Source organism: Theobroma umbraticum, unplaced genomic scaffold (genome assembly GCF_002168275.2).
Source record: "Theobroma umbraticum cultivar Fairchild unplaced genomic scaffold, ASM216827v3 scaffold_31.0, whole genome shotgun sequence".
Lineage (NCBI taxonomy): Eukaryota > Viridiplantae > Streptophyta > Magnoliopsida > Malvales > Malvaceae > Theobroma > Theobroma umbraticum.
In genome coordinates, this window is record NW_018397283.1 from 1,053,592 (window position 1) to 1,078,409 (window position 24,818).

Genomic DNA, 24,818 nt, shown 5'->3' on the forward strand with positions numbered 1-24,818 from the left:
TTTGATCAAAAGGGAACCATATCCAACAGAGAAGTATATATTGAAAAGAAGTTAATGTGTATGTAAATAAGGTAAACTTTCAAGATAAAAGGAAGTAAGAACAATTTCTTCCCCATTTTTTGACCAAATTAGCAGTCTATAATTCTTTCACTTTGCAGAAGATGGAGTAAGTTTATGAATTTTGCTTCTAATGTTTCATCATTTAGTCTACGATCTTGACAGCCTAAAGTGTTATAATCATGTTTTGGCATTAAGAATGTCAGCAGTTAGATTACTTGCTAGTTTTAAAGTACTTTATCTCGAATTTTTTTACTTGATAAAATATCCAAACTATAAAAATATCTTATTGAATTTTAAAATTAGTATATATTTTTTAAATTTAAATACTACTCGTTAAATATTTAGTTAAAATAAATTTACGGTTAATTTTCATATATTATTAATGAAAATTATATTAACAAATTAAATTTAATATTATATTTAAGGTTATTAATGACTTTTAGCAAGTATTACATTAATTATAAAATATTTATAAATAATATATATAATTAAAATTTAATATTAAAACTCTTTATTTATAATTAGATTCAGATAATAATTTTACTATCCAAACTATACTCGAATTCGATTATACTTCTATAATGCCCGATTAAAAAGTACACATTGTCGTCCCTATTTAGCATCTTCTTGAGTGCAATTTGTATTAATAACTTGTATCACTTGCATTTAGTTTGATTATATCCAAATGAGCCCTGAACTAGATACAGAAACCAGGGTATTCAAAGAGAGGAACACAGGGCAACTAGAATTTGGAATGAAATAAATAGTATTTTATTTCATAAGAAACCACTAATAATACAACAAGCATCCCAATTTGCAAGAAGTCATTTGCTAGCAAGAAAGGCACAGATTTGGCAAGAGGTAATTAAGAAACTGCCCTTCCAATATTATTCTCAAGACTCCTAAGGCATTATAATGTAAACTATAATGTATAAGGGTACACATCTCCTTTCCTAGGTCTAATACCATATTTCCTAGTTCAACATTAGCTAACTGACTCAAATGATCACCTGGTCTAGCCCCGCCACTTATTCGAGTACCCCCATGTGTTTCAGGTAAAAAATGGTACACACAAGAATGGCATGAACATCGGTCCGTTGTACAGAACAAGTAGACTATACCGGTTTGACATTCTTCAACTTGTTTTTAAGATAGAATGAGAGAGAGCTTCATGGTGGAGGCTTCTATATGGATATATACACTCGGCAACATAAATAATGCCTGTGGTTTACATTATGATAATTCCCAGACCTTGTAACCGTTCCCCTCAACAGCTGAGGACCATCTCTGGGATCCACTTAGAGGCTCATAAGAACCCGGTCCAATCTTCATTGCTACTTTGTCATCGATAATGGCTGCATATACATCCCTCTCGACCTTGACAATTTTAACCTACCATATAGAAATCAAAATATGAAATGAATATGCTAGTTTCATAATCTGCTGGTAAATATTGGACCTGATTGTTAATTTGTCCAACAAGTTTCCAAGGGACTGATGAATAGAAAGTAGCATAGTGGAGGAGATTGGGAATCAGAAATGAGATTCTTATTTTCTCCTACACTTGAGTTTTGAACAGTAAAAAGCTGTCACTACGAGCAAGCTAGGTGCACCGGGATCAGTCAAGCAAAATTCCAATCTTTCAGGTCCCATAGTGGAAATATAAAAATCATGTTTCTATAATCTCAAAATTTTCTGATCATAGAGTAGATGCCTACCAGCTTGCCGTAGCTCTCAAATATAAAAAGAACTGAAAATTTATCTGGAAAAGCTTTCCACATAAACCTTAGTCCCCAAATATGAAGCAGAGTTTTTTGATACTCACCATACTCCGACAATGGATTTTGTTTCTGTTTCTGAGAGAGATAAGAGCAGCAATTTCAGATCCATAATGAGAGAAAACATGATCATAGAACACAGCCGGGGTTCCTGGGTGAGTCAATATATAAGCATATCCTTGCATTTCCTTTCCAGCTGGAAACCTCCAATGACCCTTCAGGGCAGTGCAAAAATGGATTCAAAAATAATCGCAATAATAAACCATAGAAACAGCATTATAACAAGGTCTAAGCAGGAATTCTTTTCTCTACTTTAAGTTTTGGCTACACTAGGAAAACTAGTTATAATTTGAGGAAGGGGAATAATGAAAAAACATTGTCTCCCAAAGAAAAACTACAGTGGATATACATGACATCATCTATTAAGATGAATACTTCTTCAGCCTGACTTAATATTAATAGCTAACTTACTGTAGTTTAAAGAAATAACAATCAATTGCCAAAAGCATTGAAACAACTGCAGAATTGTTCAACATTTGCAAAACATATTTACAAAGAAGAATCATCTACTCTATAGCCTTTACTTTTTATAAATAAAGAAATTCATATGACTGTCTTCTGAAATGTCATGTTTACGTGTATGAACACTGCTCTCTTGAACAAATCATTTAGAAACTTTGTAAAGTGTATCTGAAACCTAAAAAAGGAAAATTAACTTTCATAGATGAGTAAAAGGAAGAGGAAGAGAAGAGAGAACACCCCAACAATATTAAATGAAGCCTTAGTTTCAGTAAAAGTATTAATCTAATGCAATACTTGATTTGGTGTGCATTACAGTTTCTTTGGATAACTTCAGTTTATAAAAAAAAAATGGCACCGATTGAAGGATTCAAGAGATATTCAAACCTGGGTAGAACCAGTGTCATGATTCTCTATGAAGGTAACAGCACGAGATGGCCACCATCCAACAACCCCAGGAGGCTTCCCTTTCTGGTCCGATAATCGCCAATATTCACATCTTTCAAGTGCCTAAGTGAAATAATTATACTGTAAATATATCCTGTGTTATGACTATAGAAAAGAAAATAATAAAAATAATGTCAAAAATAGACGAGCAAGAGCAGTTTGAGAGCAAAATCATTTCTCAATTAAGTTTGTCAAATGTCTAAATGTCTAAATTATGCCACAACCCAAGGTACCAGAACATCATGCATGCCACAAAGGCTAGGAGATATATACTAGGAAACACCAATAATGGATCTCAATCTATGGGTAGAGGGATAGGGGCAAAGAACACAAACAAGGTTGCACTTTTCTTTATAAAAATACTGTAAAACTGTGCACATGGAAACACTCAACATGATAAATTTAGATGAATGCTTACTGAATGAAGAATTCCCTTGGTTGTGACATCAAAAGCACCAGCAGTTCCATTAGTAGCATTAATCCAGTCGACAATTCTCTGTCTATGGGCATCTTGGTTGTGGTCCATTTCACCATATGTGTAACAGAGGGAATCCCAATACTCACCCACAGCAAAGTAAGGTTCGCTTGCATCCAGGTAGTCCTTTACATAACCACCCCAGAATCCTCTGGCAAAATCCAGCCTCCATCCATCATAACCAATTTCTTCTCTACATGTCACAAAAGGCCAGCAAAATATTACACACACAACATATTGCATTTGAAGTATGCATCAAGAGAAACTCACAAGAAGTGAATCTCTCACATTATGTAGAAGCACGCAAAAAAAAAATTCATGACAGGACACGATGTGGTAAGAAATATGTATGAAAGAATTAATTCCTGACTATTAAAGCTATATTTAGCTCAGTTTCCTTACAGTAAAAGTTACCACCAATCCAATGGTCAGGAAATTCAACATACAAAGAAAAAAAAAATTCTAAAGTTTGAGTATAAGTCTCCACAAGAAAAGCCAAGTACATCGTGATTGAAATATAGCTGAAGCCACAAAGGAGGATGGGTCACACGACAGATTTTACATATCCAGTGCTTCCATCAGCTTTTACACCAATAGAGGCACTATAACCAAAAGTTAACATAACCTTAGCTTAAGCAATTGAACCAGTAAAATATATGAATGTGGCACCTTTAAAGTCCAGTAAAACAATCGAATGGCAAGGCCAAGACAAGAACCCATAAACCCAATCAGAGATTGTTAAAATTTCTGAAAACCTTTTGGAAAACTAGGCAATATAAACAGCATAGAGGTACATAATTCATAAATTTCAGAGCTTTCAGCTTGAATTTGTGACCATGAATCACTATTGCTGTGGCTAGTTTGGCTACAAAATGTAAATTTTCCACCAATACATCCTTTTTCTGAATGGCCATACACATTAACTGGTACAAGAACATGAGAGAATTATTAATGAATACTAACTACAGTGACTTAGATCCAGTTCAGTTATGTATCATCCTATTCCAGCATCTAAAATAATATCACAATCAGGTATGATATTTATAGGTTGAATTCATAGTCAAGGTGCACGATAAATCCAATTAATGATAAATAGTCATTAGTTTTCATTGAACCTTTCCACTCTCCAAAGTTTTCACAGACACTTTTGCCATAGTTTCCAAACCAAGTTAGAAATTCAGTGGGTATGTATCCATCCCTGTGTCCAGGCAAGAACTTCTTACAGGGATAGAGAGGAAGTCACAGGCATGACCACATACAAACAGGAGCTTTTGTAATCCTTTCATGCAGACAAAAATCATTGGATGGAGGAAGGAAATAAAATTCAAGTTTCAACCTCAGCCAGCATAACCAATCTTTGAGATCCTTCCTCACAAACTCTTGTGAATGATCAATGTTGGGAGCAGCATGGAAGTTATCTCCACTACTTTTGTTGCCCCTGCCCTGAATGACAGCAAGGAGGAGTTCATATCTTCCAGATCATCAATAGTACAGAAGCATAGAGCTGAATCAAAAGCTTGCACCACACTAGGCATAAAATAATCAACATTCTTCAGGTCTAAATCAAATAACTGGAGAACATGCATATATACAGGTATGAAGCAATCTGAAAAAGTTTTGGCTAAGCCATATAGGATTTAGTAGATCAGCTAACACCACCCTGGCTGCACTGACAAATTCAGATAGATACATCCTAAGCATGCTAATAATGCAATGTTGTAAGATAATTGCTTTGTGTGCATGGATCTCATAATCAGGTTTCAACAAATACATCTCAACAAACATGAAATATAACTCCAGATGATAAATCATAAACTAAATTTTGTTTATTCTACAAAGTTAAAAACCACTAGCATTGCTAAATGCTACTAATCAATCTCAGAAATGCTTGCAGCAGCACGTACTTACAATGCTAGTGCAACTTTGTCTTGCTCCTGCTCTTAGCCTCTAACTGCCAGGAAAAATCCAAGAAATACCAAATAATGCAATTTCATGTTATAGCTATATTGGCCTGAAACTACACTGGCCTAAAGTTGAACAGCACAAGCTCCTTACACATCATGAGCATCTTTTTTAACAACAATCTATGATTTGCATCTTAAATACCCTGTTACACACTTATGCAATCAAAATGCAATGCACACAAATAATTATAACATTTTCCATGATAGAAAAATGAGCTATAGTCTTGTGCAACATCTGACTTGTATGATAAAACAGGAATTTAACCATGCTACCCATGCACCTCTAAGAATAACCTATATTTCTCAAGGTTTGAAAATCAAAGAAAAAACCAATACCTGAAAATGAGGATCATCTCCAACCACTGCCCTATCATCCCAATCTAAGCGACCACCAAATATATTCCATACACCATTTTGATTTTGATAGTGTGCACAGCGATGGTTCAACACAACATCACCGAGAACTTTAAAACCGACTTTATGGAGGCTCTTTACAAGTTGCTTCAACTCATCAATAGTTCCATATCTGACAAATCAAGAAAATTCACACAATGGTTTGTCTTAACCCTTAGGCCCTTTAAAGAGCATGCAACACATGATCTCTTCAAATACAAGAAAGAACTATTCACTTTCTGTTACTCTGGATGTCCAAGGGGCATTTGCATGCTACCTTTTAGATTAATAAGAGTAAGAATCTCAAGTAAACAACAAAATATAAAAGAGAAGGTCCAAAATCTGATACTTAGCTGCCAATCATTGATAAGCAGACTAAAACAAACATCAAAAAACATACAGTCCCATCTTTTTTCCACAACAAGATTCCCAATTATAATTAAAAAAATTCAACAAAATAAGGGGAAAGACAAAGAAAAAAACATATGAAGAGAAAAAAAGTGTAAAAGAAGTTGAGACTTCATTTTTGCAAGTTTCAGCCTCTATGACCAAGTCCAAGCACCAAATAAATTTAGACAATGAAAGATTTGTTACACGAACTGCAAACTTATAGCATGTACCTGGAATTTAAATGATACAAGTCCTTTGGCATGTATCCTTCAGGTGACACAGACTCTGTTGGTGGTGGTAGCCAAATCACAGTAAAGCCAAGTGAAGATAGTTCAGAAGCTTTTTCTTTGAGTTCCATATACCATCTTCCTGATTTATGAGATTCCCAGTTGAAACCTTGGCACAATATTTCAAACCCTGTGCCTGTTCCAGAGGATATCTTAACAGCAGGTTTCGGAGCCTCAGTTTCCCAAAAAACCTCCTCTGCAAAGGTAGTAATGGAGCTACGGAAGATGCTATAGGCTTCAGCAGCTAGCTTTTCAATTTCTTGAAGAATGCTTTCTTGTGCTTCCTTTGTTTTGGTCTTCTGCCTCTTCTCAGAGTTAAGGCCACTAACCAAGCTCCTTATATCATTGATGATACCATCAGTATATACTTTACTCGAGATTTCTTCACTTACACTATCAGATTGAGCATGTTGACCCACGACACTAGTCGCACCAGAGAGGGGAATGAAGAAGTCATTTCCTTTAAAATCCAACCAAGTATTATCTTCCAGCTTGAGGACAAAGAGAAACCCAACAAGGTCTTCATCTAAAGTGAATGATGCGCTTGATCCATTTCCTGTACCTTTTGGCTGCAAAACAGGATTTTCATGTAAGAACAATAAATAAAAATTTAAATCAAATTAAAGTTTTTCAAAAAAAAAAAAAAACCCTTATTTCAGACATCCAGTAAAAGTATCTAATGAAGAGGATCAAGAGGAGAAAAAATAAAAGACAAAAACCCTAAAACATTGTCACAGCAAATTGACACTTTAAACTTTCCCTCTTAATAAATAGTATGTTTGCAAACGCGATATCCTATCTCCCTAATTCATAGACAAACTTAACTTCAGTGCACCAACAGATTAATTGCTGTTAACCATAGACCGTAAAATCATTTCAAAATTATCTGAGTACATCAAATGATTAATTACTTTTAGTCAAAGAACTTACTGTTATTTCAACATGCAAGCTACAAAACTACCGGAGAGAAAATGATATGCATTTTAGTTTAGAAAAATAAAATTATACTCTTCATTTCTTTGATAAGTAATCTCTTAAGTTACTATAATCCTTTAGTGATTACAGAAACTGTTCCAGAATAACCTAACTGAAATTTCCACATCTGTGCCACATACAATTAAATTCTTTGTTTAATCAAAAGAAGCACTAAATGAAAAGAAAGCAACTGCATCAAACTAGTTAACAGTATTTGTTGACATCTAAAATAAGAGTGCATAAACTTAATTAGCAAAATATTAACAAGAGTAACAACTTAGTCTATGTCATTTAGGCCCCCACTGGGAAATATATTTATAATTCACACCTGCAATTGAGTGCGTAAAGCCTTGTTCTTGAATACAGTTGTTGCTGGCGGATACGGGGCAGCAGGAATTTCCCATGTTTTCACATCATCTCTGCAAACTCCCCAGTGAACTACAACATCTCTTGGTATATCAGTTTCTAAATACAGAATATCCTTGGATGTCTCCGAACACTTTCTAACAGCAACACTCACTAAGTTACCCATAGGAACTTCTTTTACAATAGACTGTTCCTCATAGAACCCTTCAAGCTGCCTATGCTCTTTCTTAGAGTCTTTGGACTCATTGCTAATGCTTTGAGCATTAGCTTGTGATGTTTCTGATTTAAGTAGCACGTTAGAGAACTGCCCCAGAGCACCTAGGATTCAGGAGAAACCAAAGAAATGTGTCAATATCTCATTCGACAGTAACAGAGAGGATAGGAAAAGCTATGGTGGGAAAACTAGGCCATTGTGTTCCCCCACACTGACCCATCACATCCCTACCCATAAACTAGGCTCAGATGGGATACTCTAATATATCTGCGAGTAGGCCACTTGACTCATCATTCTATTTTGACTTCTAACTGGACCAAAGTGGTTTTAGGGAAAAAACCAGATTTCAACCTTTGAGACACTAACCACAAGTCATGATCGCACAGAGCACACACCATCATAAAAGGTGAGGAAAGAAAGAAATTTTGCAAACACTGACAGCATCTAAAGTAACACAAGGTAGAATCAATATAAAGTGATTTTATTGATGTTACTCCTATACATCTTAGTAACCTAAGAAATAGCCTCTCTGTCGATGCAAATTAATAGTCAGTGCAAAACCACTAAATTTCATGTTGTATAATATATTAGAATAGGAATAACCAGCATGCATTATCACACCAGAAATTGGTATAAACACAAAATTTTATCCTAAATGAACATAAATTAATAACAGAAACTGACTTATGGAATTAAAAGCATAAAGTCAAGCAAAAAACAGAATATAACATTTTCTGCAACCTGGCCATATACCAAAGCCTCTTTTGGCTGCAACCATATTGCCGTCATCCTCGAGATAATCCACAAGAGGCACCTTAAAATCTCTGCCTCTGTGCTGATACCAGGCTCCAGTTTCTGCATCCTGCAACACCATAATCCCACAAATGAGAGTGGGGAGAAAGAAAGATAAAAGATTGACTTATGACTAAATGATTAGCATATCTGATATAAAAGACATTTGCTCAATCACTTGATATTGAAAATACAAACCTTCAGGACAAAATGTATAGCTGCAATTGCACTGCTGGGATTTAAATCAATCTTTACTTCATGAAACATATCTCCTTCAGAGAGTTTCTTCAAGGGAGTCTCAATTGCATAGTCCTGAAAAGATTTCACTTACTCCATATATTTATGCTTAAAATGAAAAGGCAGCCTTCTACTCAGAAACTTGGAAGCCAATACATACTCTAATGGGAATTGAACCAGGAGGTCTCATGTCTTTAGGAGGTTGATCCCATTCACTGCAAAAAATTTGAAAGATAATTCCTTTTTATATTCAGACGGATTCAAACCCAATACCAAAGTAATATTTTTGTGTGCACAAATAATATTCAATTCCAAAATCTAAAAACATATCCAAGGAAATGTCAAAATCAAAGCTAACCTGCCACTGTCATCAACATAAGAAACTCCCCAGTGAAGAATCCACTTTCCTGGAAGACTACATCCTACTGCAAGCTTCCAATTCTGCTGATCTTTTGATTGATCTAACCTGATGTAAATTTTTCCTTCCACCTACCATTCCAAATCAAAGAAATTAATATCCACTCGAAAATAAGAAAACATTTAATCAAACCGAACCTAATCTGCAAATCTCTATTCGAATTTTTAATTCTTTCTTCTTCTTTTTTAAGTTACACTCATACTAAAAAACAGAATAGTCCAAAACAGAGCATTTCCAGAAGTTATTACAGTATATACACGCTGATCAACTAAATTATAAAACTAGCATCGCAATTTTAAATTAACCAACTTTTCCTCCATAAAGTTTCTCAACTTGAATTCAATAAGTTTCCTTTTTCCAGGGAACCAAACAGAAACCAAAAGCAAAATAAAACCTATACACAAGCAACACAAAATACACACCAAGCAACTGCATTCAAGAATAAGTATACACGTATGAGGCTCAAGATTGAAAAACCTTTTCAATTCGCTTGACGGGAAAGGTCTCTTTGTACAAGACATCATCGGAAGAGAAAGCCTCGAAGGTGTCGATAACAGCTGCATCAGTGGAGCTGGCTTCAACGACATGAATCCTCCGACGAGGCTTGAAGCTACAGGAGCAAGCGCCGCGGGAGAAGAGAAGCTTTGGATTTCGATAGCAATTCAACAAGCGAGACGGCTTGAGCAACACCTTGGCCTTGGGACGAAACGATAGCACCGGGTTTTGGAGAGGAGAATCTATGGCAGCGGTCGTCATGGTTCGTCGCCAATGGTAATGGAAAAGACGTAGATTCTCTGTATTTTTATTTTTCTTTATTTGCAGAAACTCGAAAAACAGAAAGTATAGGAGGCGATGATGGATTCTGGATTTTTTTTTTTAATATCTTTTCCTTTAAATAAGAATCGGTAATTTGGTTTCGCCTTTACGAAAAATATCATTGAGATCCCCACGAGTTTCGGATTTTGATAATAATTCAATCGCCGAGTTTTATCCGATTTTTATCCACTTCAATAATTACACCGGCTTTACGCAGTAGGAAAAAGACTTCTAACAATAGTAAAAAGGTAGAGCAATTTTTTCCTTTTTGAAATAAAAAAAATATCCGAAAATATTTCTTCATTATTATTAATATTAAAATCAATTTCTTAAAAAAATTAATATTTTTTATTTTCACTAAAAAGGATTTACACTCACAATTTGTTTTTTTTCTTTTGCCAAAACTAAATTATAAAAAGAAACATCACTTTTTGCTTTTTTTCCATCAATAATGCTTTACACTTTTATTCCCCAAAAGGACAGAGAATAAAGAAGGAATAACAATTGAGATTCTTAGTCGAAATATTTATATATAGTGATGTATTATTTAAGTAAATATTCACGTATTCATGTATAAATTATTTATATATATATATTTCAATGCTTACGATGTGACATTTCCATTAAAATAATAAATAATTCAACAAATTAACTCTGACCATAAGACAATATTCGGAAATCTGCATGCTCCCATTTCATCTTGACGTTTAGCGAAAGAGTCAACGATCAATAAACTAAAAAAATTAAAATCTCGAGATTAAAACTTTTGAAATTATAAACATATTGAAATTCATTTGAGACCAAGTAATTAAATAAATTAAAAATATATATTTACTTGATTAAGATGTTATTTCCAAAATCTTATCATGGAGTATGGGAAAATCAGTTCTTGCGTGTCTATCTTTGTGCCGACATGTTTCTCTATAGATCCGTAGACGGCAAGGAAGTTTTATTTTCCTTTTTAAGAAATAAATAAATATTTAATTGAATTAGTTAATTTAACACTCGCATGTAAAAGTAATAATTATAAAAAAAAGAAAGGATAATTATAGATAATCAAACTTATCCTATATAAGAAAAAAGGATAATACTGCTATATGTAACTTATCCAAATATCCGATATGAAGAGAAGTTTTGAAAATAAGACATATCTAAGGAAAAAAGTCATAAAAAGTAGCTCTTATATTGTACTTATCTATGACTCTAGATTTATGAATATTATTAATTTTTAAATATTTTCTTGTCAGTTTTATTAACTTTAATGTCATTTTACTTTCAGATGATCATTTTGAATAAATTATTTTTTAATGTATAATTATTAAAATTTAATTTGATAAATAAATATATTTGAATCAAAATTGAAAATTTTAATTAAAAAAATTAAAATAAAATAATATATTGTAGAACGGAAGAAGTAGTTGTTAAGCCCGATTTTCTAACCCGACCCAAGATTTCGTTTAGCGTAAAATTTATTGGGCTAGTCTAAACCTATCAAATAAAGGGTAGATTGTGGGCTTGGACCACACAGCATTGACACTGTGGGCTTCTCTTCTAAAAGCAGATTGTCATTTGACCCAATTTTCAAACTTCTAAAAATAAATAAGCCTTGTCAAAGGCCCAAACCCATTTTATGAAGCCGTCGATGAATCTTACTTATGCCATTATAATTTCAAATTTTCTCATATAATATTTTTTTCAATAATAAATTTCATTACATTCTTATAGTATATTATATATATTTTTTCAAATTAACTCTCGCTCGATAAGTTTCATTACATCTTTATAGTTTCGATTTTTCTTATATAATATGTCATGCTTTTTTAATTAACTCTCATTCAATAATTTCTTTTTTTTCAAACAAATATTATATTGTTAAATTTTTTAAAAATAAAACTATCAAAAGACTTCAAAGTGTTACAAACAAATTAAATTTTTAATTGAAAATATTTTATAATTTTGTTAAACGGAATTAAAAAATATTATTTATTATAAAAATAGAACTTATTTATTAATTAAAAAATATAAGATATTATATGAAAAAAATTAAAAATATGAGAAATATAAAACCGAATATTATCAAACTCCATTCTAAAACGGGAGGTACGGAACCGAAAACGAGATTAAGCGAATATGCGCAATCCTCGATTCTCGAGGAGGCAACAGCCCGGGGGTTGATATCAACGGCCAAGAACAGCGAATGTTTTTCTCAACGCAAGATCAACGGTCCAAAATCACTCCTCGGTGTAAACAAGAAATATTTATTAATTAGGGTTTTATTGATTTATTCATTTTCTTCCCTGTCTTTCGCAAAAACAGCCAAAAGTCAGTAACCCGAACCAGCCCTCGTTTCTCTCATTTTCCTCTCCATTTTCTTGGGAAAAAAACAGAAAGCATGGGGAAGGGTCCTGGTCTCTACTCCGAGATCGGCAAAAAGGCTAGAGGTGAAAAATTTTATCGTTTCCTACTTTAGTTTCATTTCTTTTTTTCATTTTAACTGCTTTTAATTGATTTTTGTCTTTTTTTTTTTTAAATTCAGATCTTCTTTACAAGGATTACCAGGGTGACCACAAGTTCACTGTCACTACTTACACTTCCAATGGAGTCGTGAGTTTTTCTTCTTAATTTTTTCAGCTGATTTCATAAAACTTAAGCTGTTCATTTTCGATTTTTTTAATTTGATTTTTGACTTTAATTAACTCTTCTAAGATTAATACATATATATATTTATATATGCGTTGTTATATGAGCCTGATTTCGTATTTGTTATTTTATTTCAGTCATTAATGATTGTGGTGATTGAGTCAAAATTATTATGTATAATGTGGATGGAAGCATGTTATTATGTTTAAGATTTTAATGTTTTTGCTTAATTATAAAATTTCATATGATTTCTCTAGATTTTTATGTTAATTTGATATGTTTGCATGAAAAATTTAATTGCCTGATTTAATGATTGATCTAGAGAGCTGGTGTTTTTGGCTCATTGTTTCCTTTTTTATATGCTAATTTCTTATCTAGTTGATATTTTGATTCTTTAATTCGGTATACGTGTCAGGCAATCACATCAACTGGGATTAAGAAAGGTGAATTGCTTTTGGCTGATGTAAGCACTCAGCTGAAGAACAAGAACATCACAACTGATGTGAAAGTCGACACTAGTTCAAAAGTGAGTTATTCAATGTTCTTACAATTCAATAAGTGCTTGTATCTCTAAGGCCATAATCATATAGTTTCTGCACGCATGCATGCATGCGTATTTCATTCTCATGAATACAAATGCAGTTGATGTTATTTTCCTGTATTGTTGTGCAAAGTGGTATCGCCCCTTAAAAATTGTGGCAACAAGCATTCTTTGGTTTTATACTTTTTGATGCAGTCAATTTGGTTTAGGCTTAGGTATGATCTCATTGTGATGTTTTGAATTTTTTAATTTTTGTAGCTTTTCACCACTGTCACTGTTGATGAGCCGGCACCTGGGCTGAAGACTATCTTTAGCTTTGTTGTGCCTGATCAAAGGTCCGGAAAGGTAATAGAGACCCTCACTCCTCTTATTAAAATTTATGTTGCTAATACCATTTTAACGTGCTGGTTTAACTAATGAGTTGTGGCTATCTTAGCCTTTCCTTTCTGTACACTTATTGACTTCACATGGGCATGACTAGGTCTCTATTGTACTTAACAGGTGGAACTGCAATACCTGCATGAATATGCTGGAATTAGCACTAGCATTGGATTGACTGCAAATCCTCTTGTTAACTTCTCTGGTGTGGTGGGAAACAATTGTGTCTCTGTTGGAACTGATGTTTCATTTGACACTGCCAGTGGGAACTTCACCAAATTGAATGCTGGATTGAATTTCACCCATTCTGACCTCATTGCTTCCGTGACTGTGTAAGTTGTCCTTTCTCCAGAGTTGTGGCTAAGTTTTTAGGTCTGCATATCTAGTTTTTCTCATACATGGAATTGTTCCCTTAAGAAGCCAATTGTTTTATATGATCCTGATCATTACTTAGGCTGAGTCGTTTTTGCTACTTGTGCATGTAATTCATTATTCTCTCTGGTTTTGATGTTGTTATTTTTGTGAATAACTACAGCAATGATAAATGTGACAATCTTACGGCTTCCTACTACCACATTGTTAGCCCATTGACTAACACAGCAGTTGGTGCGGAGCTTACCCATAGCTTTTCAAGCAATGAGAATACCCTCACATTTGGTACGCAGCACTGCCTTGACCCATTGACCACAGTGAAGGCTCGGGTGAACAACTTTGGCCGAGCAAGTGCTTTGATCCAGCATGAGTGGCGCCCAAAATCTCTCTTAACTATCTCTGGGGAGGTGGACACCAGAGCAATTGAAAAGAGTGCTAAGGTTGGGATGGCCTTGGTACTCAAGCCATAGGCAAAACTATTACCATTGTGTGAATGAAGGCAGGCCTTGATTTTGATTGGTGGAGACTGGAAAGAAATAATGTAGTCTTTACGGATTTGATGGTCATGGATTGTAAAAAATAATTGCGATTCACGAACTGAAATCAGCAATTTGTTGAACAAGTTTCATGTTGTCTATTCATCTGTGAAATCAAGTGTTGCTTACATGCTATTAGTTCACTTGCTTTACTTAATTTCAGTCACTAATATTGCAGGCAGGTTATCATCGGTCATTACTTGCTGGATTTTCAGATGAATTGCTGTTTGAGGTAATTCAGCCCAGAGTGTTCGATTTAAGATGATTTCTTTCAACTGGATTCCGGTATTTGGTAGTGACTAGTAACCGTGTTGGTTATTTTTCGCATATATCATAAACAGAATCATCCAATCCGAATAGGGTTTAGGGTGTATATTTGACGATAATGAATCGAATATTACTATCTCGTAAATAAATCAACGCTGAATGATAAACAAATAGAAATTATTCATGGACAGTGTATCAAATATAATTCGTGAATATAATACACAAGTGGTAGCAACAGATGAAAAGCCATTAAATCTTTTATCCACAACCAAAAACTGTCATATCTTTAGGTACAATAACAAAGCTCAACACCCAATTTATTAACACGCATGTACTACTACTATACTGTTTTTGTACATATTGAGAAAGTCCAAAGATTTAGAAAGCAAACTTGAATCATAAATCTCAATCATATTAAGGAGGGGTAACGATGCTATGCAAGCCTTGAGGCTACTCAATGGTTCTGCCTTGGAGAAGGCCATCCCTGATTTGACTAGCAATGTCTCTTACAGCACCTGGTCCATGTGGGATGAAAACAGAGTTGGATTTTGACGATGCACCGATCTCCTTCATTGTGTCGAAGTATTGGGTCACAAGAACCATGTCCATCACATCCTTAGATGTTGTCCCAGGTACATTCACAGAGAAGGCCAGCACACTGTCCCTAAGTCCATCTACAATAGCCTGACGCTGCCGAGCTATACCAAGTCCAGCCAGATACTTTGACTCGGCATCTCCTTCAGCTCGCTTGATTTGCAGTATCTTCTCTGCTTCAGCCTTCTCATTGGCAGCAACCCTCAATCTAGCAGCTATTCGTGCCAAGTAAACATATATCAGGATAGACAATATTCATGGTTAAGCAAGCTATACTATCCTAACATAATTTCTTCATCTGATGCACAGGTAGCTCTTCTGAATATTCCAAGCCTAGCAAGTATACGAACATTGACTAACAAGGTAAAGTTTCGATAAATTAAGGGCAAGGAAGCCAAATAAAACAGCAAAATAAATACAAGTATTCATAAAGTTCCGCAAAATATACCTGCATTTATCTCATTCATTGCCCTCTTCACATGCTCATCTGGTTCAATATCCACAATAAGGGTCTGAACTATCTCGAACCCATAATGTGACATGGCCTAAAGATCCACAATAACAGGTCTGTTTTAGTCTGAACAACTTTGGTTTGTCCTAAAACAACATAGTAGACAGAGCGATACCTTTTCAAGTTCTTCTTCCACAGCTTTGGCAATATCATTCTTCTGTTCAAAAACTGAATCCAGATCCAACTTCGGAACACTTGCCCTAATAACTAAATAAAAAATATATTCCCTTAGTTCATCCTCAGAACTATGATCTAAAAACATAATGACTTGAATTTTGGCCAGTTAAAGCATGAGTAGACTTGATTAATATAAACACAGATTGCATAGGGTTCAAAGCACAGAATAATTCTTCAAAACATTCAAAATCTTTGAGAGCAAAAAGCTGAGAAAACTTTAGAGAGAGAGAATTCAAATGATTCACGTCCTCTCCAAGGCAAGAAATGGAATGAGGTTCCAATGATTCCTGAGACAGTTCAAGGGAAAAATCATATGAACGGTTCCAAAAAATGAGGAAATCCTTTTTGAGGCGTGTAGCAATAATTGTTCCAATTTAAAATAAGCACAGATCAGATATTAGACATAGAAGAAGATGGAGCAGAGCAGCCGTGATTCACATTCCTACACAAAGTAAGATAAAGTTAGAACATACATACCATCAAAGACATATGATTGGATCTGGGCTCTGGTATTGCTGAGCTTATAGAAAGCATCTTGAGCCTTGTCTGCTAAGGCTCGGTACTGAATTGAAGCAACCACATTCACAAACACATTATCCTGAAGACATTATAAAACATCAAAGTCAGTGGGAATGATAGATGGAGGTCCACACTGTCGACAGATCAGCGAATGCTTTTCACTTAAAAAGAGCACATAACCAACTATGCATCAACTCCATCCAACACTGTTTCTCAAAGCTTTTTTACAATAAAATCTCTCAAATCAATTTGTAATAACTGCTTCTCTTTCAGCCCCTCAGAAAATAAATAAAAATACAAATTAGAAGGAAAAAAACAGTTGGAAAAAGAACCTATCGCTCAGAAATTTTGAGGAGAATAATTAAGTGCTCTAACTGCCTTATCAAACTCATTATTACCTTTCTCTTTATCTTTTCCAAAGAATAAAATTTAAACTTCCATTATCAATAACTCGTTCCGTTTATCTTATGAGAAGCATTATATCCAATCAAACCATATTATGAATTCTAAAACAATAACAGCTATTTTGGATTGAAAATTCAAAATAATGCACCAGTCATGTGGATATCAATTATGCAACAAACCTTGGTTTTTGTTTCGCATCGAACATCCAGTTGCTGCACACGCAAGGAGAGAATACCAGCGGCCTGTTTACCGAAACACCAAGGCAAACAATGACAACCAGGGTCAAGCACTTCATCAAACTTCCCAAAGGTTTCTGTAATAGCTACAGTTGACTGCTCCACTTGAATACACCCAAGAACTTGCCCCATTTTTCTGATGAAAATAAATTATTCCAACATCAATAAGCATACACAGACTCCAATCAAAACATTAAATTCACATAAAAAGAAAACCACACACACAACAAATCAATCTTTCTTTCACACACATTTTGCGTCTGGTTTGTAGAAAACCAAACAAACTGTTCCGACAATTCCTTTAAATACTCAACCAAGACACAAGAAACTCATACTAATATATCACATCTAACGTAATAAACAAATAAGTAAGACCCATGTCAAGAATCAAGACAGTTGTTACCGGTTATAGTCATGGTTTTTAGATACCAACAAGCATGAATACATCTACAAACGTTAAATCGAAAAGATAAGAACAAAAGAAAGAAACTTTCGTTGAATCTTTCAACCTTGATCGTGACTGGTTCTCTAATATATGCTCAACAACGAAGCAAATACGATTCAAGCCTTCTTATTATATAATAATTAAGGATGCAGATAAACGACCCACCAAATAAAACCACAACAAATCCTCTTCAAAAGATGGAAATAGTCAGCAAACGTTGTGTTTCATAGAACTAAGAGAACTTTATTGGTTTATACAGCTCAGGCCAGAGAAGTAAGAGCTACTACCATTAACAAATAAAAAAGAAATAAACAAAATACTGTAATTAAAATACTGTATTATTGTATCCAGGTAAGACAAAAACAAATCTTCATTGAAATAAGAAAATCAAGGTTCGTTTACAGTTGATTCAAAAATCAATGGCGCAAAACGTGAAAACCGAGTTAACTCATAAAGAAACTCGAAGCTTTCCAAGAAAATTACAGGTCAAAATAATGAGAAAAAAAAAACCCCAAGTTTTGTCCTTCGGTGTTTTCATGATTTCAAAGAACCAAAGACAAAAACAACAGTCAGTGAGCAAAACCGCGAAGGGAAATCAAAAACGAAAAAAGAAAGCAAAAAAAAAATGGAAAATCGAATCTATCATTACGAGAATTGCATTACTCCAAGAAGAAAAAGAAGAAGATCTTGGCTTACCTTAACAAGAAGGAATTCAAGATTCAGAGAAAGAGGCAAATAAATCGTGAAAACACAGTTCGCTCTTCGCTCGCGAGTCGCGAAATCTGATACTCGTTGATGATTATTTAATAGTTTTGAAATAGAAACTGAAGCAATTTCGGGGAAACACGACGACGTATGAGAACGAGCGTCGACTTGGGAAAGGGATGTAGTGGGAAGAGACAAGTCTTTCTATTCCTTAATCGTTTTGTCTGTTTCAGCGCTGAGAAGATATTTTGCGCCGTCGCTTTATAAACCCCGCGGGAAATGAAGTCGTTACTAAATCCCATAACTAGGATCTAATTTCTCAATTATTTTATTTTATATAAAATAATTTATTTTAGTAACTGTCGTGAATTCATCATTATTGGCGTGGAATAAATAAGATTTTTTTTAAGTATAAATCCATTGTTACGTGAATATGTTATATGTCTCCTAAACAAAAAGAGACGTTCTTATTAGATTTGATGATTATTATTTTTTTATTAAGCGTTTAAAAGTTATTTGTGAATATAAATTTAAAAATAAGAATTTTTATTATGATAAAAAAATAAAGCTTTTTTATATAAATTTAATCTAATTTTGATCTAAATCAAAGCATACTGATCCGATGATCACGTAATGTATGATGAAAAATAGAAAGAAAAAATTTTCTTTTACGTTAATTAGCCCGTGATCACGCCTAATGAATAATATCACTTAACGTTAAGTTTGAAATGGAGGAATGGAGTGGCTCACACCAAATTTGCTTTGGGTTCATAATTTGACATTGCCATACTGTTATGGACGTCGTTCTCGTAAAGAGAGGGCCCATCCAATATGGACCATTTGGGTGGGCCAAGTGATTCCATGGCCATTTAGTTAACATCTAATTGGTCCAATATCTTCGAAATTTATTGAATGCAATTAATTCAAAATTAACCCTAAATTTTATAATATTTTAAAAAATATTACAAGATTATAAAAAAAATAAAATCGAAATATGATTATCATGTGATGTGAATCGATCCAATATCGTCAAGGATCATTGAAACAATTAATTTAAAATTAATTTTAAATTTCGTAATATTTTGAAAAGATTATAAGATTATGAAAAGAAGAATAAAAACAGAATATAATTGTTGTATGATTGTTCATTCAAAATAAATTTTACATGATGTATTACAAACAATTTTTTTTTCAAAAAAAAATTAAACAATAATTTAATATTTTTTATAATTTTTATCTTTACATATTTATGGTCATCATTAAATTTAGTGTCGAGAGTACATAGTTATATATAAATATTTATGATTAAGACAGTATGCCTGCTCTTAACCTAGTATCGAGAGTACCTGATTGTCCCCACAAATCAAGGTCAAAATGGTTATCTGGAATTTGAGGACATGTCCACGTTCGATCTCTATCCGGACAAGCCGCATCCGATCTTATAATAATGAATGCCGGCTTGGAATGGGCTCATTGCCAAAATTGGACGCAATCCGAACTAGCCACTCTCATCCTGCCACGCAAGCAGACTTCCCAACTAGCACGTTATTCCCTTCTTAAGTAATTAACTCTGCGTTATCACGTACTTTACCACAGTAATTCCGTGCAATATTACCCCTGTAACTGTTTTTTTCTTTTTATTTTTAAAAATATTGCTTAGCTATAATGACGTCATAAATTGGAAAAAAAGGTAAGTGGTAAGACTATAAATTAATAATTATAACCAAAATGGAATTCTAGGAATTTCAGGAAAAAAAAAAAGGCGAAAAGTACTCTCTGATCAGTACCCGGTCGGTAAAGCTGATACTTTTACAGTCGAGGAATCTCATGAGACTAGTATCAACGATGTTTTCCTCGTGTCTTTGTTCGTCGGCGATTACTAAAACCGCCTCTCCGGTACCGTCTCTGGCCGCCTCCTCCTTTCAACCGCTACGCCGTGCTTTCGTTTCCTTCAGCCACCTTTCATTTCCCCGGAACTCAGTTTCGTCCGGGAATCTAAAGTTTTGCACCGTTTGCGCCTCTAAATCAGATGTTCAATCTCACTCTTTTCGTCACGAGGTGATCCTCCTCTTGTTCTTAGTGAAAAAGAATGATATTCTTTCGTGAAATAATGTTTCATTGTGGAACTGTTTCAGCCTACAGTTCTTGTTTTTCTTGCTCTTGTTTTCTTGTATACGTGCCTGCTAGATGACTGAACACGTAAAGTATTAACAAAAACTTCACCGCTTTACGTATTTTAAATTAATAATTTTAAGTTCTGTTTTCATATGATATATAGTTCATTTTTTTTTTTAATAAAATGCTCAAATTTAAGATTTTTATCTAAATTTTATTGCTTTCTCAGTGTTTGAGTTAAGCTTAAGTGATGGATTATATGATTAATTTAATATCTAAATTATTTAAATTCTACATTATAAAGTAATTAGTGAATGATAAGTGATCAATTGTAGTAGTAAAAGAACACAAAATTATGGAGATTTTTGTGTGATTTTATTTGATAAAATTTAAGTAATGTATAGATATATTCAATATTTTTGTGTCAAAATGGTTTTTTTTTTTAATTTATATTGTTAGAAGTGCATGATAATTTTGAAATTTAAAGCCGAAAAGATAAATCTTTTTTGATCGATATAACTAGAAAAAAATTTGGTATTATGCATTGTATGTGTGACTAAAGCAGTTAAAATTATTACAAAAACAAGGGAGTTTTTTTACTTTATACTTTTTAGAGAGATCCAGCAGGGTAATTTAATAAGCAGGTGTTGGTTCACATTTTAGTTTACTATATTGGCGTCCAGCATGATAGATTCTGCCTTATAAGTAGGAGAAAACAGAGCTAAGATAAAACTGAACTTCTTAAAACCAAGGATTTTAAGACTCATCCCTCCCTAGGAAAAAAAAGAAGGGGAAAAAGATGTTGCAGAGTTCTTTAACTTGGTTCCAGAAGCTGGCAAAGCCAATCTCTGGCCTTCTCAATGTGAATATCTTCAAGTTTTGTACTTTACTTTTGTCCAATATTTGTATCTCAACCATTTACTTTTTATATGTTATCTTTGTTGCAGGGAGGTGAATCATTTTTCAGAGATGTCTTGACAAGTATGGAAACAGTTTATTTAAATAGAAACCCCACTGCAAAAGCCATCTTGGAACTTGTCCGTTCTGTTGATGATGAACAAATCTGCTATGATCATCTGGCTTTCAGGACTTTTGGGGTAAGCTGCCTTTGCTTTCAAATTGTTTGAGAATCAGTTGTTCTTAATTAATTATATTGAGCTCTGAATTCTATCTCATTTGATAATTTAGGTAAATGGTTATGGGATTAAATCCATCGCAAGTTTTTTTCTGGACTATGGGTATACACAACAGGAGGAACTAAGATTGCCTGCTAAAAAATTGAAAGCCTTGTGGTTTTCTCCTCCCCGTAGTTCCTCCCAAAATGGTGGCAGTGGTGTTAATGGGCCCTGGCCAAGAGTATTCATTTCAGAGCTTCTCGTGGATCAAATGAGCCCCAAAACTCAGGTATGTCTGTACTGGTGCAGTTTTAGTCAACGTTATCTTTTAGCCATGGTTGGTGAACCACATGCTCTTGTAATGTGGAAGCCCACATCGAACTGGCACAGGTTTTAATAATATTTATAACGACCCAAGTTTAAGCACTGACTCTATAACTTTTCGGATCTAAACCACGTGACTTTTAAAAGCTCAAGCTTAAATTACTAGTAGTAATGAACTTGAATTGTTATATAAGTCTTAACAATCACATTTACATTAGATGTGGACGTGGGAAATTACAGTTGGTTCTTAAAATTTATTTAAGTGAAACTAGTTAAAAAATGTGAATTGTGGCTTTCAGGTGTCCAAATGTTTGTAAGACCTGTAGAATTCATGAATTTTCTTGCCTAGAGTTGGATTAAACTGATAATAGTTTTAGCAGATTTTTTTTTTATATTCTACGATTTCATTTCAGCTGTTTTACAGATAATGTATAAGGTCGATAATTAATGTGGGAAAGCCCTAATATAAAAAATGATGCCTTTCTTTTTCTCTAATATGGAAAGATCCCTCAGTTATTTGTACAGAAATCTAGCTAAAGATGCTATAATGGGGAGACACCATAATTTGTATCTGACATCATCTTTGCATCTTGTTTCTGTTTTATATTCTCATCTGCTCATTTTAGTGACAATGATATTTCAGGAAATAATCAGAAAATACACTGGAAAAGCTGGTAGCGGGAATAAACATGCAGCTCTTGCAAGTTCTCTGGGATCTTTAACATGGGAGAAGCCCTTGTATTCTGAATTTCAACAACTGGCAGGGTATTTATTTGATTGTCTTTCTTTATCTGAGCAAACACATTTTCTCTAGGAAGATAGAACACTTAACAATATAATTTGAGCTGACTTTACCTTTTGGCATCTTAGTGCTATACGAACTAAAGTGGTTGACTTTGATTATGGACGAGCCTCCATTTACAAATGTTTACTTACATTTATCTAATGCTCAGGGAAAGTGAATATGCTGCTTGGACCCTTGTCAATGGCTATGCACTCAATCATGTCACTATCTCCACTCATCGGCTGAAATCTAACTTGAGGAATATCAAAAGCCTCAACCACTTCATCGAACAGAATGGGTTCAAGTTGAATTCTGAAGGAGGAGTTCTAAAAGGTTTGCAACTTTTTGAAACACTTCACGCTGTTTTATATTAGTCATACATGGACATTGCTAATAGTTATATCAAGCAGACTCCCCTCTTAACGTCAAATGTTATAGAAATGGAATAGGAAGGGTATGAGATGAATGGAATACACATAATACTCATAAAAGCAGATCTTTCAACGTATGAAATGGTAGCTTTTGGCTGCTCTAATTTTAATTTTAGAGAATGAAAAGTTCCTTTGGCATTCTGGCACGACGAAGAGAGTTTAATGGATTAAGCTGTAAAAATGCTATGTATCTTTGTGAGTGTGTGTGTTTTCTGTAATCATGCTTGAGTTAAGGGTCTTCATAACCTGGGAAATACTTGGTGCCAACCAGATAATAAGAAATAATTAAAGCTTTTTGAGGAGCTCTCAAGCTTTTCATAGTCACTCTGGATTTCTCCAGCGATTAAGAGGCTAAGATTAGATGCTTCTCTGTACTTCATTTTTGACCTTAAAACGCAACAATAAAATATGCATATGGTGTTTTGCATAAATGTCATGTGAATAGCTCCAACTTTAGGGGTTAAATGTATTCTTTTCTGAATGCTTCCTTGTAATCATCAAAGAAAAAGAAATCTTGAATGAACATTCACTTGGCACAGTTGGATTATTATTCTGTTATACAAGTAAACTATTGAAGCTTTGTGCAAGATTAGGAATTGTTCAGAACATTTCATATTGCAATAGCTATTTAGCTTATTTAGGGGTTGCCTTTTTCCTTCCTCCAACCCCTTTTGCTGTTCTAGTAACAGCTTTTGTGTTTATACTCATTTTTCTGTTAGTTAAATATGGTGCTTTTGACCATGTTGAATATTGTCAATAATCAATTATTGCTCATGTTATTTGTTGGAAAATGAGTTGACGATTTAATGGCGTTATTTCCTCCATTTCAGTGAGTCCTGATGGTCTTCTGATGCAAAGTTCAACAGTGGCAGATTCAATCCCTTTCTGTTTTTCTGACGGTGTCAATGAGTCTGTTCCCTGTTCATACATCGAGTTTGCAGAACGCCTTGTGCTGCCTCAATATAAAAACTTGCCTGAGAATGAGGTATTAACAACCTTGTGGTTGTTGATAGAGATATTAATTTCAATAAGATACTTAAGTGATTGTACAAAAACTCTACTATTTACACAGATCCATTGTGGATATTAGCTCACAGTGTTAGCTTCGAATGGTTTTAATGTCATTGCTTCACTGTAGACACAATCTTCTGATTATCGGTTAATCTGCCAAAAATATGTACTTTTATAAACGCTTCACAGGTGCTGACTACTTGTATTACGAACTTAATTGCACAGGTTCAAGAGTTCCACAGGCGAGATGGATTTGAGGTTGGAAATGCTGACAAGATCTTTGAGAGCACCTCCAAAGAGCAGCTTACAAGGAGAGCTTGATGGGGTGCATACCAACATCTTTATCAGGATCATGGCTGGAACTCTGGGTAAATCTAGCCAGAGGTCCGTGATAAGTTAGTCTTCTTATCACAGATCTAAATGTAAATCAACTAGTGTCGTAGTTGTCCAAAGTGCCAAAAATAATTGCCTGTAGTATAATGAAAGGAGTTAAAGAGCCCATTTGAGTTTAAACCGTGGCTATATCACAAACCATGATTCTACATTCAATCACTAATCATATGTTATAGACTTGTTCTAAA

At 34.1% G+C, this 24,818-nt stretch overlaps 4 protein-coding genes across 5 annotated transcripts; 2 read left to right on the plus strand and 2 right to left on the minus strand.

Moving 5' to 3' along the window:
* Positions 1-808: 808 nt before the first annotated feature.
* On the minus strand, positions 809-10,267 carry AMY3 (alpha-amylase-like 3). 2 transcript variants are annotated; one of them, XM_021443885.2, is made up of 13 exons: positions 9,793-10,262; positions 9,256-9,386; positions 9,058-9,112; positions 8,859-8,972; positions 8,610-8,730; positions 7,617-7,972; positions 6,257-6,882; positions 5,580-5,769; positions 4,616-4,722; positions 3,223-3,472; positions 2,745-2,867; positions 1,886-2,053; positions 809-1,452 (listed from the first exon to the last, which is right to left on the minus strand). In XM_021443885.2, the coding sequence occupies exons 1-13, from the start codon at positions 10,069-10,071 to the stop codon at positions 1,294-1,296; spliced, it is 2,679 nt and encodes an 892-aa protein (XP_021299560.1). In that variant the 5' UTR covers positions 10,072-10,262; the 3' UTR covers positions 809-1,293. The 2 variants fall into 2 exon arrangements, with proteins under 2 accessions (XP_021299560.1, XP_021299561.1); XM_021443886.2 differs by lacking the exons at positions 809-1,452; positions 1,886-2,053 and having other exon boundaries at positions 2,745-2,885; positions 9,793-10,267.
* A 2,144-nt stretch (positions 10,268-12,411) lies between these two features.
* On the plus strand, positions 12,412-14,741 carry LOC110428244 (mitochondrial outer membrane protein porin of 36 kDa-like). Its single transcript, XM_021444018.1, has 6 exons — positions 12,412-12,572; positions 12,668-12,735; positions 13,187-13,297; positions 13,571-13,657; positions 13,814-14,022; positions 14,226-14,741. Exons 1-6 carry the CDS (start codon positions 12,524-12,526, stop codon positions 14,530-14,532), a joined length of 831 nt encoding a protein of 276 aa, XP_021299693.1. The 5' UTR covers positions 12,412-12,523; the 3' UTR covers positions 14,533-14,741.
* Positions 14,742-15,028: 287 nt separating this feature from the next.
* On the minus strand, positions 15,029-18,698 carry LOC110428367 (hypersensitive-induced response protein 1). Its single transcript, XM_021444187.2, has 6 exons — positions 18,449-18,698; positions 17,251-17,443; positions 16,625-16,745; positions 16,086-16,177; positions 15,908-16,004; positions 15,029-15,674 (listed from the first exon to the last, which is right to left on the minus strand). Exons 2-6 carry the CDS (start codon positions 17,437-17,439, stop codon positions 15,316-15,318), a joined length of 858 nt encoding a protein of 285 aa, XP_021299862.1. The 5' UTR covers positions 17,440-17,443; positions 18,449-18,698; the 3' UTR covers positions 15,029-15,315.
* A 1,489-nt stretch (positions 18,699-20,187) lies between these two features.
* Positions 20,188-24,810, plus strand: LOC110428199 (plant/protein). Its single transcript, XM_021443947.2, has 7 exons — positions 20,188-20,515; positions 21,520-21,669; positions 21,761-21,976; positions 22,655-22,776; positions 22,965-23,128; positions 24,057-24,211; positions 24,463-24,810. The coding sequence occupies exons 1-7, from the start codon at positions 20,285-20,287 to the stop codon at positions 24,556-24,558; spliced, it is 1,134 nt and encodes a 377-aa protein (XP_021299622.1). The 5' UTR covers positions 20,188-20,284; the 3' UTR covers positions 24,559-24,810.
* Positions 24,811-24,818: the final 8 nt, after the last annotated feature.

What these genes read in the sequence shown, in the direction of transcription:
- LOC110428199 (XM_021443947.2), top strand. Translation starts at nt 20,285, where the DNA reads ATGAGACTAGTATCAACGATGTTTTCCTCGTGTCTTTGTTCGTCGGCG. An exon ending in TGAAGGAGGAGTTCTAAAAG is followed by an intron (nt 23,129 to 24,056) that starts GTTTGCAACTTT and finishes CCTCCATTTCAG; the next exon opens with TGAGTCCTGATGGTCTTCTG. An exon ending in AAAACTTGCCTGAGAATGAG is followed by an intron (nt 24,212 to 24,462) that starts GTATTAACAACC and finishes TTAATTGCACAG; the next exon opens with GTTCAAGAGTTCCACAGGCG.
- LOC110428244 (XM_021444018.1), top strand. Translation starts at nt 12,524, where the DNA reads ATGGGGAAGGGTCCTGGTCTCTACTCCGAGATCGGCAAAAAGGCTAGA. An exon ending in AAGTCGACACTAGTTCAAAA is followed by an intron (nt 13,298 to 13,570) that starts GTGAGTTATTCA and finishes TAATTTTTGTAG; the next exon opens with CTTTTCACCACTGTCACTGT. An exon ending in CTGATCAAAGGTCCGGAAAG is followed by an intron (nt 13,658 to 13,813) that starts GTAATAGAGACC and finishes TGTACTTAACAG; the next exon opens with GTGGAACTGCAATACCTGCA.
- AMY3 (XM_021443885.2), bottom strand. Translation starts at nt 10,071, where the DNA reads ATGACGACCGCTGCCATAGATTCTCCTCTCCAAAACCCGGTGCTATCG. An exon ending in CCAAGGGAATTCTTCATTCA is followed by an intron (nt 2,868 to 3,222) that starts GTAAGCATTCAT and finishes TATTTCACTTAG; the next exon opens with GCACTTGAAAGATGTGAATA. An exon ending in ATGACACTGGTTCTACCCAG is followed by an intron (nt 2,054 to 2,744) that starts GTTTGAATATCT and finishes ACTGCCCTGAAG; the next exon opens with GGTCATTGGAGGTTTCCAGC.
- LOC110428367 (XM_021444187.2), bottom strand. Translation starts at nt 17,439, where the DNA reads ATGGGGCAAGTTCTTGGGTGTATTCAAGTGGAGCAGTCAACTGTAGCT. An exon ending in GATGCGAAACAAAAACCAAG is followed by an intron (nt 16,746 to 17,250) that starts GTTTGTTGCATA and finishes TAATGTCTTCAG; the next exon opens with GATAATGTGTTTGTGAATGT. An exon ending in CCAATCATATGTCTTTGATG is followed by an intron (nt 16,178 to 16,624) that starts GTATGTATGTTC and finishes TTTTTTATTTAG; the next exon opens with TTATTAGGGCAAGTGTTCCG.